The sequence below is a fragment of the Melopsittacus undulatus genome, chromosome 12 (genome assembly GCF_012275295.1).
Source record: "Melopsittacus undulatus isolate bMelUnd1 chromosome 12, bMelUnd1.mat.Z, whole genome shotgun sequence".
Taxonomy (NCBI): domain Eukaryota; kingdom Metazoa; phylum Chordata; class Aves; order Psittaciformes; family Psittaculidae; genus Melopsittacus; species Melopsittacus undulatus.
The window spans coordinates 6,130,042-6,145,506 of NC_047538.1; the positions used below are offsets into that span (position 1 = coordinate 6,130,042).

The 15,465-nt window shown below is 45.6% G+C and overlaps 1 protein-coding gene across 5 annotated transcripts in view; it reads left to right on the plus strand.

The window, feature by feature from the left end:
- Positions 1-15,465, plus strand: part of LOC101868407 (arginine-glutamic acid dipeptide repeats protein) — a 223,918-nt gene that overhangs the window by 174,005 nt on the left and 34,448 nt on the right. For all 5 annotated transcript variants that reach the window (XM_034068167.1, XM_034068169.1, XM_034068170.1 and 2 more), the window contains one exon: positions 3,004-3,084. In XM_034068167.1, the coding sequence (XP_033924058.1) occupies positions 3,004-3,084 (81 nt within the window). The remainder of the gene's footprint in view (positions 1-3,003; positions 3,085-15,465) is intronic.

A 15,465-nucleotide genomic window follows, 5' to 3' on the forward strand; every position in this document is an offset into this window, starting at 1 on the left:
AGTGCAAACAATAATGCTGACAGAGTTCTGCCAGAAGCAATGGTTTACAGTTGCACACGTGGTAAAATAGAAATGTTTATCCTTAAAAATCTAAATTCTATGCTTTTAAAGAGCAGCTTCCACTTGTTATCAGTCTTCCCTCACACATCCATAGGTTTAAGCCTCACTATTCTGTATTGCAAGATTTAAGACTATTTTAATTCAGCAGCTGTCACTTTCGGATGCCTTTTGTGAGTCGTGCAGCATCTCCCGCACCATTACAATGCAGACACAGAAGCGGCTGCATGTTCATTTGTGCAGAGGGAGAGCAAACGTCAGCTCTGTGGTGCAGTTTGCTCTGGGAGATGGAGGAGAGCAACAGGTCACTTTGGTTTGATGTGCAACTACTTGGTTCTTTATATTCCACAACATTTAGGGGCCTCTGGTGTATTTGGCTTGAAGAAGTCGTTGTTCCTGCAGCAGGCTAAGGGAGAACTGGATGTGAGGCCTGAATTAATGGAAGACTGGAATAGAAAGGAAAACCTGATGATGTTTTAAACAGGTTATAATTTTGTTAAGCTTTAGAATGTCTGTCAAAGCTTCTAAAACTAGTCCTTGTGTTCTGTTGTTCTCTGTGTATTAAGGAGTCGCTCTCTCTTGCCTTGCCATAGGGGTACACAAGTTGGCCATCTTGCACTGCCTCAATGGCCTGGTGGCAATTCTGTGTGATACCAATGAAGGTGGCAGCACAACTGCCCAGCATTACAGAATGCCAGAAGGATTCACTTCATATTTGGGCATCTGGAACAGCATTTCAAGCTCCCTCTGATTCTGTTACTCAGGCTCTATGCTAGGCTTGCGTTCCCAGTGGGCATTTCTGACATCTCGTGAGTTCACAGGACACCAGTTTGTCACACGATGTTTTCATAGTGTTGACTCACAACACAAAATAAATGTAAGATAGTTTGGTTAAAAGGAACCTTAGAAAAGGAATCAAGTGGTCTCCTGAGAGCTCAGACAGACCATAGTGAGTCTTTGGTGCAATGGGCTTTTCACTTCATGCAGTGGACCAGATTTCTCTTTTATTTCCTTGTGGGTTTCCATCTGTGGCTGGAGTGCTCCAGCTCTGATTTTGTCTTATTCCCCTATAGCTTTTTACATTGTCTTCTCCTATACATGCTCTGTTAACTGATGTTGCAAAAGCATCCTATCTGTGATACAGCCCATGAGGCACTGATGTCAAAGCCAGGAACTGAGCTGCCTTGTTCAGAATGTGTGTTCCCTTTGGATTGCCTGGTTCTACGTGTTTCTCACTTTGGTAGATTTCCTTTCTTTATGATAAGCTGCAGACAGGACTGATGCTGCTCTTTGGGATGCTGGGAGTGTTATGAGGTATGGGGGCTGGTACCTTGCTATTAGTATGATTTTCCTTGTCCAGCAACCCTGAACTCCTACCCCTGGAGTGCTCTGTTCCCTGGTTTGAAGGGAGTGGGTGGGAATGAGCAAGTCATACACTGGAAGGGACTGGAATCCCAAAGCATACACAACCTGTGTTTCCTTCTTGTCTCTGTGCCCCCAGGCGTGGCCTTGGCAAACCCTAGCAGTCTTTCTGGCTTGAGGGTCAGGGTTAGGTAAGGATAGATCCCTTTCTGAGCAAAATAATATGCATGAGGCTCCAAAGAGACTGCTCGCTCCTCATCAGTGTTGTGGTGGGACCCTATTCAGTAGCCAGCTATCCTTTCTGGGCTTCCTTATCCATTTCACTATATGGAAGCCTTTAACTACCTGCCCACCTCCTTCCAGGAGATGCTTCCAGGATGGTGTGGTCCAAAATGCATTCAGCCAACTCGAGGTGTGTTTCTTGTTAGGGAATTACTTATTCTTACCTCCTTCCTCCCGATCTCAGCGCCTATTACCCAACATCCCTCATCTTCTGCAGACAGATCTTGGCTTTGCTTGTGTTTATAGTGGAAGGGGAGGAATCATCGGGCCTGGCCCTTCTGGAAAGAGACACTCGGGGTTTGGTCTTAGTCTTTAGGTCCTGACTGGTGCTGGTGAAACGTTGAGGGTGTATGTGATGAAATGGGGTACGGGGATGCCCGCAGGCTGCGGGGCGCTGCAGGAGCTGCCCCCGTGAGCAGAGCAGGTGGTGCTGCGGGGAACCCCGAGTGCGAGGGGCAGCGGCTGCGGCAGCCGAGCCCCGGCAGCGAGCAGAGCCCCGGTTCGGGCAGAGCCCCGGTTCGGGCAGAGCCCCGGTTCGGGCACCGATCGGCGGCTGCTGTCTCGGGGCTTCCCCGGGGCTCGGCCGTACGGGCCGGGGGGGGCGCTGATCCAGGCCGCCTTTTGCGGCGCGCCCCGCGGGTGCCGCGCCGCCCAGCCCCGCCGCCATCACACGCTGGGCGGCCGCCGCCTCCCGCCCGGCCCTCGGCTCCGCTCGGCTCCGTTCGGCTCCGCTCGGCTCTTCGGCTCCGCTCGGCTCGGCTCGGCTCGGCTCGCTGCCCGCCGCGGTCTCTACCTGCGCCGCCGCGGCTGCAGGGCGAGGGCAGGAGCGGCCGCAGGGAGCTCGGGGGCTCCGCTTTGGGGCCTCGGGAGCCGGGCACGGGGCTTCCGCCGAGCCCCGGGCAGGGGAAGCCGGAGGGGCTGCGGCTGCCGAAGCTGCTGAGCCCCAGCGGCACCTCCCCGAGAGGCTCTCTCCTCCCCTCGAAAATCAACGTTGCGCATTTCCCTTCGCCCGCCGCTGTTAGTTGAGGAATAAGAGTTGGGAGGAGACGTGCGGCAGGGCGAGCACGGGCTGTGGGACTGACTTTTCCTGAGCTCCGAACGCTGGAAGTTTGACATGGAAGGGAATGTGCTCTGAATTCCTCACCGTCTCCCCAAGGCTGCGTTCCCCTGCCCGATTTCGCCTGCTCCGTAGGTATCCGTTCGTACCGACGGACCCTAAGCTGGGAACATTGCGCTGATTACCGAGACCTTTATTTCCCTTCCTTTCTGCTGACACGCTGTTTTTGTTATCTTTCCTCGCAGAAACGTTTTATTAAGGGGCTGAGGCAGTACGGCAAGAACTTCTTCAGGATCCGAAAGGAGTTGCTGCCCAATAAGGAGACCGTGAGTACATTCAGACTTGATGCAATTTGCTCTTTCCTCTTTCTGCTTCGGAGCTCGATCTTACGAAACTGTTTCCTCCCCCCCCCCCCCCCGGACTGAATTTCCCTTCGGATAAACGGACGAGCAATCCCCAGCCGGAGAAGGGAGCTGTAATTTTCAGTGTTGTTTGTAGGTTACATAAAGCAGTCGTCACTGCTGGACGGAGGCACCAGGTTGGGTGAAGTGTATTTATGGAGACCAGAATCTAATTTTACCTTCTGACATTATGATGGGATAATACATTTATGTCACCCAGTCGGGCTGGAGTGGCACTGGGTAATTAAAGAAAGCCTCAAACAAAACAGGATCTAATTGAAGCTGGGAGGCGGAGGTATGTGCTGCTCCTGTGACCTGCAGAATTGGGTGCTGGGGCTTAACTCTTCGTGGCCCTGCAGTGTGTAACTTAGGTTCCCGATGGATCCGTGGGTTACTGCTCCACTGAACTTCATAAAGCTCATTCTGCTGGAAACCCTGGCAAGTGCTTAGAAGGGAGATGGACAGGGAGGAGTGTTGACTCCTTCAAAGGAAAAGGGTTTAGGAAGCCTTGGGAATCTGGTTACTTTTCTGTTAGCCCTAATTGCCAAGCTTCTCTAGAAGCTTCGGTTTCTGTTCTGCAGGTGTCGTTTCACTGCTGGGAGGGTGCTTTTAGAAAGCGGTTTTCATATTGTGCTGCATTGGGAATGAAAATGGAGCTGGACTGTTCTCTAGGCATGTGTGAGTGATGTGGAAAATATTCCTGTAGAGCATAGCTGCTTGTTTGAACTTTGTGTGTGGGTAACTCGGGTGTTCAGTGGGGAAGAGAATTACTCTAAGAGTGTTCTAAACCCTGTCACTTGCTGCAGGTCATTCCCATTCTCTTCTGTGATGTTGTTGTGAGACAGAATGAGTCTTTGATGGTAAATAGTACCACCATGTATGGCAGATGCAAAGGGGAGGGTGAAGTGATTCCTGGAGTGCCTCAGTTGGTGTATTCGATCACTTGATTCTATTGGAAACATGGGAAAACTCAATTACCTATCAGGTGTACACTGTACTGAGTGTTCTGTGGGATTTTTGAGGCGTGAAGGCCCAGTGTTGGAAAGATGACAGCGTAGAAGGAATGCTGGAATAGTTGCTTCTTAGCAACACCTGACAAGCCAGCACATAGGCCGCTTTGAAGCAGTCTGTTCCTCTTCTCTGTACAGTATTTCCTAAGAGTCTGTTTAGAACAAATTGGTGTTTACTTTAGAAATGAATTCTGCTCATGGTAAAGCTACTGAGAGGCAAAAGGACTCATCCAAAGTTTGATTTACAGCGGCTGTGAACAATGCTTTTAAATACCAAATATCTCTGTGATAGAGAAAACCCAGTTTTCAGGGGAAAGGAGAAGGAAAGCTAAAGAGCTAAGAGCTGGGGCAGGTGTCTGACCCTGTTGGTACTGTGTGACTTCTACATTTGAACTTGGACATCAGGCTTAAGGCTTTTGGTCCAAGTTTTGCAGCTTTGCAAGTGATGTGAAACTTCACCCACACTCTCCTTTTTCAGGTGTTCCAGTTTTGTTTCATGAGGTCTAAACCCATAGCATAGAGCAAACTCAATACAAGCTTTGAGCAATGGGGCAGCAGTGTGGCCATGGGTTGGAGCAGGCATTTTTAGCCCTTTGTGGTAACTGAGCTACAAATAACCTCTGACCTGCAATGGATTGTTGAATCTCTGTTTCCTATTTTTGCCCACAGGTCTTGCTTCTGCTTTCTTTTAATTCCCAGTCTTTTTCAGACCAACCCCCCATTTCACTATAATAAGACATGCAGAATAAAGGCTGCAGTAAAGAATATTTGAGTATCCAGTTTTGCTTTTCTTCCTTAAAGTGGGATAATGAATAATGTTAATGACAAGGCTGTGGATTTAAATGATTTCAGATACTTTGCTTGCCATTTCTGTTGCAGTGTCAAGTAACACTCTAGCAGTACCAGAAAGACTAGGAAAAGGCCTTATTTTCCTGTTAGCATGAGGTGAAGCCCTAAAAGTTAGTATACTGATGGAAAAGCACTACAGTAACTCTCAAGGTCTGCGAACTGAGTGGAGCCTTCTTTAAGTGACTTGTCCTAAATGGAAACCCAGCTATAGGTCAATACATCCTGCACATTTACCTTTCTAGTCACTGGAGGCTGTGGGAGAGGAATCAGGGGTTTGCCTTCCTGCAAAGCCCACTTAAAAGTTTAATCTCCTTGTTGTTAATGCTTCTTGTATAATACATAGTTTTCTAGACACTGATATTTATGCTGCTTCCACAGGGGTACAACTCCTAATATCACCTTAAGCCATGTGGTTGGAACATTGCAATAGCAGAAGATAAGTGATACAATAGGAATGCAAAACCCTTGTAGGCACCAGGCCTGTTCTATTAAGCTGAAGCTACTATGCAGGAAGTCACAATACAGAGGTGAATATGACATTGGATTACCTTTATAATGTTGGAAGGTGTAAAGTAGCTTGGTAAGAGATGAGAATTAGGCCATCCTGTATTGAGGTTTCGCAAGCATGTTAAGGAATGTCCTATTTGAGTTGTGCCTTTGCTGCTTTTATTCCCAGTCCATAGTTAATGTACAGTATCTTTAAAGGAAACCCCCTATTTGTGAGTGTGTGTTTAACTTAGTTGTTGTGGTTTAACCCCAGCTGGCAACTAGTTTAACGTATCTTTTCAACATTCCTTTGTAAGTTAGTTATTCTAAATGAATAATCAGCAAGAAGAAAGCATCTTTATGAAAGAAAATAGTGCATTTCAAAGCTGTATGTGTTTAGGTCTTCACTCGTCCAGTCTATTTCAAAGCCTGTGTCCCACAGGGGTTCCCAGTGGGCATGACTGTCAGTAGCTGTGGCAGTCCCTTCAAGCTCTTAGAAGCCAGAGGCAGAAGGACTGGAATCAGCTCTCCCTGAGCATTGCCCTGAAGTGGGAATGCTGGATGGAAAGAGGAAAGCCAGCAGTTGTAAGGCTGGATCAGTAAGTGTTAACCTCCTGATACTCTGGAGGGAAATTGCCTCCATGTAGGTGAACTTCAATAAATCTGCTGCAACTTCCTTTGGTTTCCCTTGGACTCTGTCTTACATATATCTGCTCTGTTCCCATGGAGCTTTCTTCCTTTCCTCTGGAATAGCTTTCTCCTGGTTATAGCTGCCATCAAATGGCACAACTGTGTCCTGCTCCTGTTTGGTTTATGCTTAGCCTGATTCTTCTGCGCAGGAAGCCAAGAAAGAAGTCTTGGAGGCTCCCATGTGACATGGACAGGTTTCATTAACAACTTGTGTTTGAATTCCCATGTTGTGCCAATGTAGAGTACACAGCTGGCAGCAAGTTTCCTGAAGTATCTGATTTGGCTTTAAATATGATACTTAATTATTTTCCCCCTGTTTGAGCACAATTTGCTACAGTTTGGTGATAACATGAGATTTTCAAAGTATTTCAAATTCTCCTGCTCTGAATTCTTGAGGTGATTACACTGAGCTCATTGAATTTGAGAGTTCTAGAAGCGTGATAGGCCTGAGATAAATGTACTCAAATGCCTACAAGGTCAGGGACGGGCTGACTGTGTTCTTGCAAATAGCTTAACTCTGTGTTGGTGACGTGCAAAAAGTAAATAGAAACATGGAAGAAATGTGAGCTTGTGCAGGGCAATAACGTGCAGCAGAGCAGGAGGAGGAGGATGCCAAGTCACGGTGTTGGCTTGCTCAGATTTCGAGCTGGGTCCTGTTCCCCTCGGCTGCCCATGTGCTGCTCGCCCTGAAATGCTGCTCTGAGCTGCAGCTTTTGGCCTGAGCTGTTTAAGCCATGGCCCCAGAACAAGCAGGTTTGGTTTCCTCTGCCTGGAGCTCCTCCATCCTGCTCTGTGTCACATTGTGTGTGGTGATTGACCTGTGGAACTCAAAGGTTCTATGCCATTTTGTTAGCAGTGGTGAGGGACGTAAGTGATGGTCCCTTTGCAGCCTTACATAGGCTTAAGAATAATACCATGTTACATCATAAGATAGCCATAGCATATTCTAGGAAGGTTTGGAAGAAAGGGGCCTTAAAGCTCATCAAGTTCCAACCCCCTGCCATGGGCAGGGACACCTTTGCCAGAGCAGCTTGGTCCAAGCCAAACACTGTCTTTCATAGGAATAGGCCCAGGTACTTCTGATCTCTTCCACATATTCTCCAAACAGGGGATGACACCTATCCCAGTGAGGTTCTTCAATGACTCCTGTGCTCTCCAGGGCAGGTTTATGGTACGATGATGGTGACCATGGTCTCCTTGTTTGTCTCTGTGTAAGGCTGAAGCTCCTTGGTGAGCCTTGTGGAGTTGCTTGCTTAGCGAGAAGCCCAGAAAGAGGACAGTGCACCTTTGTGGAGGCATACAGACTTGGGGTTAATTCTGTTCTGTATTTCCCTGCTGAGCACATAGGTACCTTTGGTGTGTGTGATTTCTGGTTTGGCTGCTTAGCAAGAGATGACAGAATGCCATCAAAAGGTCTTGCGTCTGGGTGGGTGCTTCTGTATTTAGCTTTCAAACACAGCGTGAACAGAAGTCATGAATATCAACTGCTCTCCTTAAATCAGACTACCTGCAACATGCTGTATTCGTGTGCATAAGAACCAAATATGCATCACATTTGCTTTTTTAGGCAAAATAGGCTCTCTCCTGATAGTACAATCTTTCTCTCCAAATTAAATGCTGTTGGGGCTGAGCTCAGAGCCTAACTAAGCCGTGCTCTGTTAATGTTAGGAGACAGAACGAGTGCAGTGTGAGCTTTCAGCACAAACTTCTGTTTAATTTTAGACTGGGGTTTAGATAAACAATTTTATTCTTGCCTCATTAATGCTTAATCTTGTGTTACATAATATGCAATATTGGCTTCCCGAGTAGCTCTTAAATATAGTGCAAATGGGTAGTAGCTGAAAGGTCACTGCAGTTACCATATGGGCAGGCTGGCAAGGTGTTTGTCCTCTCCGAGGACAGGCTGTATGCTGTTCCCGTCAACAAACAGCCTCAGTAATATTTGTGCAAGGCTCTCCTGGGCTTATGAAAGGTAAAGATTCTCCCTCGACATAATTGTTCAAATAGCAGTTTCCCTTTGATCCAAAGAGGGGCATAATTAGGCAAATGTATTGCGGTCCGTTAGTATCAAGTGATTCGTTAGCCCTGCTCTGGCTTCTGTTATTTGCATTTAGTGGTATAAGTTGTTTGTACCAATAGCTGAGATCGTGTCTGTGGCATGGGCATTATCACTGTTCTCCTTTCCCAAAGGAAATCCATCTTACATGATGGTATATTCCCCTAATGATAGGATATTAATACACTGTGTGGTCAAGGCATATTATTTCCTGCTTGTCTTTGCTGTGGGAGCGTTCTGAAAGGACAAGCTCTGTAAGGCTTTTTCTGTTTGAAAGCTGAACCTTTTTCCTTAATAACTTGCTCTAGCCCAGATGCAGGCAGAGCTGAAATTTTCCATTAGAGTTTGATGCGGCTGCCAACATAAACAGCCACTGCTTCTTTTCATTTCATCTCTGCTCGCTGCTGCTGGTGCTTCCATTGCCTGAGTATTACACTTGGAGGGGTTTGTTCTTGTTAAAACAGGGACTTAAAAATAATAGCTCAAGCCTTTTCTTCCTCAGTCAGAGCAGATACCTCTGGGCTTCAGTCCACTTGAGAGCTGGGCAGAGGCAGCAGCGAGTTGTTTTTCCTGTGTAAGTGAAACCATTGGGTTATTTGCATAACAAACTCTTCTGTAGGGAACACCTTGGCCTTTTTTTCCCCCTTTCTTTTTATTAACGTGTGGCTGATTGAGGGAGAACACGACATTAATATGTTTGGCTTTAAGGTGAAGCAGGGTGCTGAGGCAGCATACGGGAATGCAGCTCACGCTTCTCCCCAGGAGCAGGATAAGGAAGCCAAAGGACTTAATGAAATGCTGAGCTCATAGGAGCTGGGCTCAGATGGAGATATTCCTGCCTTTAAGTGGCACTGGAGTGAAAGCTGTTTACAAAGACCAGCTCATCTGTAAGGGATGTTCAGGGAATGTGTTCGCTGTGATTTGGCTTGTTTTCCAAAGTTTTAACTGTTAAACCTATTGCAAATGTCATCATTTTATTGGGTAATAAAGCAGAAGGTTTGGAAATGTCTTCAAAGAGACGTAAAGGTTTAACTGTGGTATACACCATGTTATCTTCATAGACCCTAAAACTGTTTGCAGACCTTACAGGTGAGTAGAGCTGCCAGCTACATACTTCATTGGACAAGCTTGGGCCACCGTTCCAGCTTCATGGTTATATTATACTGTGTGTGTTCCTTTTGCTTCTGTTTCCTGAGGTTCTTCTTTCAAATTAACCTATCCTGAAAGTATATGTTGCTTGGTTCTTAAATCCTTGCTACCTTCTTACATTGGCTGCTCACTTTCAGGGCCACTAATGTGTGGTCATCTGATTAATGCCTTTGGCTACACTTCCAAAGACCAACTTTTGCATACTTACGTGACTTGGTTTCAGCTGAAGCAAGTAAAATCAAAGAATGAAAGAGAATAAAAGAATTCCTTTTCAATTGTATTATTTGACTTTTGTAAAGGTAATTTTCAATGTCAGCAGCTCAGAAACGGGACTGTTGGCGTTTCTGACTAAGAAACCTGCATAGGTGAAGAGCATAAAACCAGGTGGTGTATTCCCTGTGCCAGCTGGACTCTAGAATTGCATTTGGCATGGCTAATAAATCAACTCTGCACTCTGGTGGGGGTTTTTTATTGTTTCACATTACAAGATTGAAACTCCTTGTGTATTTTTCTCCAATGGTTTACAGGGACGTATGGGTAAAATATTGTTGCAAGCGAAGGAGGGCCATTAGGCAATTGCATTGAGTTCTGTCAGAGGGCCAAAAAGGACAGTGTCTGTTCTGTAGTGAAAGGTATGTAGCTAGAGAGCTAAGTCAAGATCATTTGGGATCCTAATACTGTCCGAGTTCTCCTCCACCACTGAGAGAACACAGCGCTCCTGTGACTCGGTAGTTCTGTTCCTTTGCTTTCTCCTTACCTTCTGGTTGTCATTCATGATCATGGGGCATTTTACTTCGTTTTCTTAATGTGTATTCTCCTTTTTTGCATCTATGCTAAAACAGTACATATGTCTCTGAGTAAAAGGGGTTTGTTTATCAACAGCTCTATATTCACTCTGTATTTTCCTTTCCCTAAAAGAAAAGGCACCAGCTTGTTGTAGCAGTTATCAGATACTATCACATACCCAGACATCAATCCTAAGGTCCTGACACTCTCAGGTACCTGAAATAAGTACCTGTCTGAGAATCTGTGCAGCTTATTGTCATGGTTGAGTGTCCTCCCCTGGCAAGACTCTTTTCCACAGATGCCTTCATGTTGTTTCCCATCACATCAGTGACTGAAGATAGGCTGTAAATCCTGAAGATGGCTCTCAGGAAGGCAAGGAATAAAGAACTCATCTGGTGTTTGTGGGACATTGGGTCCTAGAACAGTGCTAATGTTGTGATGTTTGGGTAACTCCTTAGATTATTCTGTATAATCCTGCCTGGTGTCTGATGTTTGAAATGGCTTTAATAGAGGAATATTCGTTATGTAATCCTCCTTGTGGTACTAACTCAGACCCACAGCTAATACCTAGAGATCTCATGATCTTTAGTGTCATGGTTTAAACCACCATAAACCACATTATGTAGTTAATGTACAGCAGCACTGTTGGGCATGGAACTGAAGTATTTACAAGAGCTGAGTGAGAAGCAGACCTCTGAGGCAAAGCAGGGAGATCAACCTTGATGTCCTTTATAATAGTGGTGTTAATGTGAAAGTGGTGTTGCACAGAAAACATCCCACAAGCATTTGATTTAACCTGAGATATCCATGAATCAGTGGCCTTGTTTTGTGGGGAGTTTAAGGCTTGTGTTATGCATGAACATGGCATTCTGTGGTGGTATTGTCTGGTGGGAGGGGCAGGATGGTTCGAAGGGGACAATACAGTGCAGGTCTCTTTGGATGAGTCAGTGCTGAATAAATGCTTCAGATGGGTTCTAGATGGGGCTGCTTACTCCCTCTGTCTTATCTATGCAGGAGGAATGCTAACCTTTAAACAGTCCTGTATGGAGCAGACAAAGGAATTGTTATTAAAGGGTTTTTAGGAAGGGAGGGAGACGTGGGGACAAGTGGTTCCCTTGGCAAGCAGCAAGGTTTTATTGCAGTTGCTGAAGTCTGAGATACTGAAAAGCAAACTGCAGTGAAACTCCAGCAGATTTTGCAGCTAATTCAGCGTCTGTGTTTAAACTTGAAGTTTATGGCATAGACATAATTGGCTTTTTTATGCTGTGCGTGTATTTGAGCCAGACTTTATCCTTAGTTACCCACTGGAAGCCAGCACAGGCTGCTCACAGTTAGGGTTTGCCAGATTGGTGGCTTGCTTACATTTGGAGAACAGGCATATTCTGCCTTGCTGCTTGATCTTCTCCTCAGCACCCACACTGCTTTCTGATCCTAGGGAGGTGTAATGAAGATGAGTTACAAACGTCCAATGAAGGGAAGCAGGGACAGTTAGATTGTGGCTAACAGAACTGGGGCTGTAAGGGATGTGTTGTCCCAGGTGGTGCCATTTCATGTGTGTATTTATCCAGGGTGTGAGGTTAGGATTTCAAAGGGTGTTGCAGCAGCTCTGAGCTGTTGAGGAGTCAGGGGGCTGGATGGGGAGTGCTTTAGCAGTGCAAAGCAGGTGTCAGTTCCTTAACAGATGACATAAAATCGAGGGCTTTGATAGAAGCTGTTTGGGGGCAAAAGATTTGGTACCAGCAGAAAGAAAATCATCTGTTAGCAGAGAGTGAAGTGTACTTTTAATGTGTCTTGCCTGCCACACTGAGCATGAAATTAACTTTCTTCTTATACAACAGATCATTGGCCTTAATTGTTGCTTCCTGCCCCAGATGGCATCGTAGGAACAGTGTCTACAGCGTTCTTTTGGCATAGAATCAGCCCCCAAATACATTATTCAGGCCTAAATCTCCTGTAATGTGCTGCTATAACTGTACTGTGAGAACAAGACAATAACAACTGCAGCAGACAGATGCACTCGTTTTGTCATTTTTGTTTCAAGCCAGCTGTAAAAAAGAAGCAGTGCTTGATTGCTGTTGGTTGCTATTGGTGGTGGTTGGTCTTTCCAAGGAGAACTCCCAGGAATTACACAGATTGCAGAATAAACTGAGAATGGGGAGTTAAGAAGAGGGGCTTTTGTTTAAAGGGGCTGTGCCATAGGGGAAACTAAGGCAGTTTGTGAGTGTAACATCTCTATAAGCTGTGTGCCTTAAGACACATTTAACATCACAAACAGCAATCTGCTATGTTTGCTTTTGGCTTATTTCCCCTTTTATTTTGTATTTGGAAGGAAAATGTTTTAGGTAGATGGTAGAAGTCAAACTCAAAGGGCATAAAAATGCTAATGGTTGTGTACAGGTGATGGTATTGGGGTTTTTGGGTAAACATCTGCTTTTATCACAGCAGCAGGTAAGGGGAGGACCTGTTCTGCAAGGTGGTCAGCAGGTAGGAGGAAGGCTGCAAATCTGGACCGTAGCCATATCCATGTGTATGATGGTGGGTTTATAGTGAGGGTTTCCTTTTCCTGCTGAGAGGTAGAAGGCATTTTGAGGCACCTTAATGTCCTCAGATACATGGAGTCGTCTCCTGCAAGAATTGGGTGCGTCATTTGTGCTGTTGGTGTGTTTTGCTTGGCGTAGAAGGGTTCCCTCTGCTGTCTGTGTCTCTCACATAGTCCCAAGTAGAGCTACATTCAGAGCATCCTATACGGCAGTAAAGCAGTTCAACACACTGCTTCACTCCTTGCTTTTAGCCTACTTAGGAAGGCACAGGTAGTGTTGCATCAAACACTGGGTATGTTCCCCCAGAAGCCTCTTGCTGTTTACATCCCTTAGTTTGTAAGACTCTTAGGACATTGATAAGTTTTGCTTCTGTTTAGAACTTTCAAGATTAAATCCTTTTCAATTCCCCTTTTCTTTGTAAATGTGAACTTAAAAGTTTCTCTTCTGGGGAGCTGCATGTGAAAGGGATGGCTTCCTGAGGAACTGCTGTGTTTAAGGACTTGGGGTCTTAAGAAATAGTGTGTTAGGAGCTGAATGACAGAATCAGGAATGTTGATGGTACTGATAGTTGGGAAATCCTTATTGGCTCTGGTCATCCGGTATCTAGAAAATCAGCAGGGGAGATTGTTTCTGTTCATGCTACCATAGTACAGCAGGAAGAAATCTGGCATCAGAAAGGTGCTGATAAGCGCTTTGATTGCCATAGAGAGATAGACTGTGCTTGTTGGGTGAACAGTTGAGTGATGCCTGCCACAAACTGACCTGTTCTGTACAACGCCTCTAGACCCAAACCTTTGAAGAAAGGGAGAGCACATTCAAGGTTATAAACCAGCTCCTTCCTCCTGCTATTTGAGACCTCATCTGTTTAACTCTGAGCCTGCTCTGTGCCTGCTGCCCCTTGTTCTGTAAGGCTCTAGGACATCCCCCAAGAACTCCTGATTTATTTTGCTAACTCTGCCCTTTTCTGTGCTTCAGGAACTTCCAATGAACTGTGAAGTTCCAGCATTTTGGAGTCCAACAGTAGTAGTTTTAAGAACCTCCTCTACTACATGAAAGTTGTTAACGCTTTCCACATGCTGGGTGTTTGGTTTCATAAAAGCTGACCTCCTACAAACAGTGTGTAAAGCTAGGCAGCCTGGGCCAGGGTTCTTAATGCTATTGGGAAATGAGGAGGGGGAGAGGGAAAACGGAACGAGAAATCTGGGCTCTGGGCCAGCAAGGAAGATGTGATACAGTGAGCGTGTTTCTGTTGCCCTTTGTTACTGGTAGGTTTGATTAGCTTTGTTTCCTGTAAGCTTAATCACAGTGCTTTTCTTCTCTCTTTTTTGGCTACGGAGGGGATCTTTGCCAAAGCTCAAGTCTTTCATTACCTGAATTACAATGAGAGGGAGCTGGAGAAGTAAATCACACCATGTCCCCAACAAACACATCAAACCAAGAACCACCCAACTAACGTTCTCCCCCTCCTCCATTTTACTGTAAAACCAACCTCCTTCCCTTGTTCCTGCAGCTCTACCTCTGTTACTTTCCATCAATTGCTTTCCTTTCTCTGAGTTTCCTTTTAGGCCTTTAGGGCTGAGAGAGAATTCAGACAAATGTTTGATGCTGACTGCATTGCTTAGATTTATCCTCTCTAGCAGCACAAGATAAGAGGAATTTTGCCATTCTAAATGCTTGCTTATTTCTAAGAGCCCAAGAAGCACATTTGTTAGCTGTCTGCATAGGAAGGTGTGTGTCACATAAGCCTCCTGACCCCATCAGGGATGCTGGTTGTGTAGTAAGGTGGGTTTCTGCCTGGGAAGTGTTCTTCACCTTTGGTGGATGTGCTTCACTAAACCTTGGTTGATTCTCTGCAACGCTGGTGCTGCACAGACCACACTGTGTAGGTTTTCTTTCCCTGTATTAGAATTGTAGTTGCAGTCTGTAATGGCTTAGATACTGGAAGAATGGAATCCACAGAAGTAGGTGGGGTTTGGTTTGGACTCTGGTTTTTGCTGCAGGATTTGCAGCTCCAGATGTGATGAAAAGTATGTGCCGTAAACAGACTGGATGCTCATAGAGCACTTGGACAAAAGGCTTTTCTAGAAATTCCCACTGTTAAATCACATCCAGCATGTAGAATTAACTCTGCAGGTTGTATAACTGGACTTTCACCTTGTTATGAAGAAGTGACATGGACAAAGTTAAAGTTGTATTGATTTAACAATTCCAGTCGTGCTTCTATTCTGTGGCATTTGACGTGATAGATTTTAGTTGTTGTTGTTGCCTGGCTTTAGAGGAACATTCTTTTGTTGTGAGCATAAGAGCTTCTCAAAAAGAATTTGCCTGCTCGCAGTGGGCATGAAGCTGCCTCCCTGTCCTCCCATTATTTATGTTCTTTTCAGGTGAGTAATGCTTTTGTTTCAGAGAAAGCTGAGGCTTCAAAACTTGTAAACCCCTCAAAACTGATGTGAATGATTTTCAGCTCAAGATGAAAAAGAGGAAGCTGAAGCGTTGATAGATTGGAACAAGCAGAGAGCTTTAACCTGTGCAAGGTGCATTTGGAAATTATGCATATACTTGTAGAAAGCTTTATTTGATAGGTGTGTAGCTGCTTTTTGCAAGGGTCTGCAGGGACAGGCCAAGGGGAATGGCTTGAACCTGCAGAGGGGAGACTGAGATGAGCTCTGAGGCAGAAGCTCTTCCCTGTGAGGGTGCTGAGGTGCTGGCACAGGGTGCCCAGAGAAGCTGTGGCTGCCCC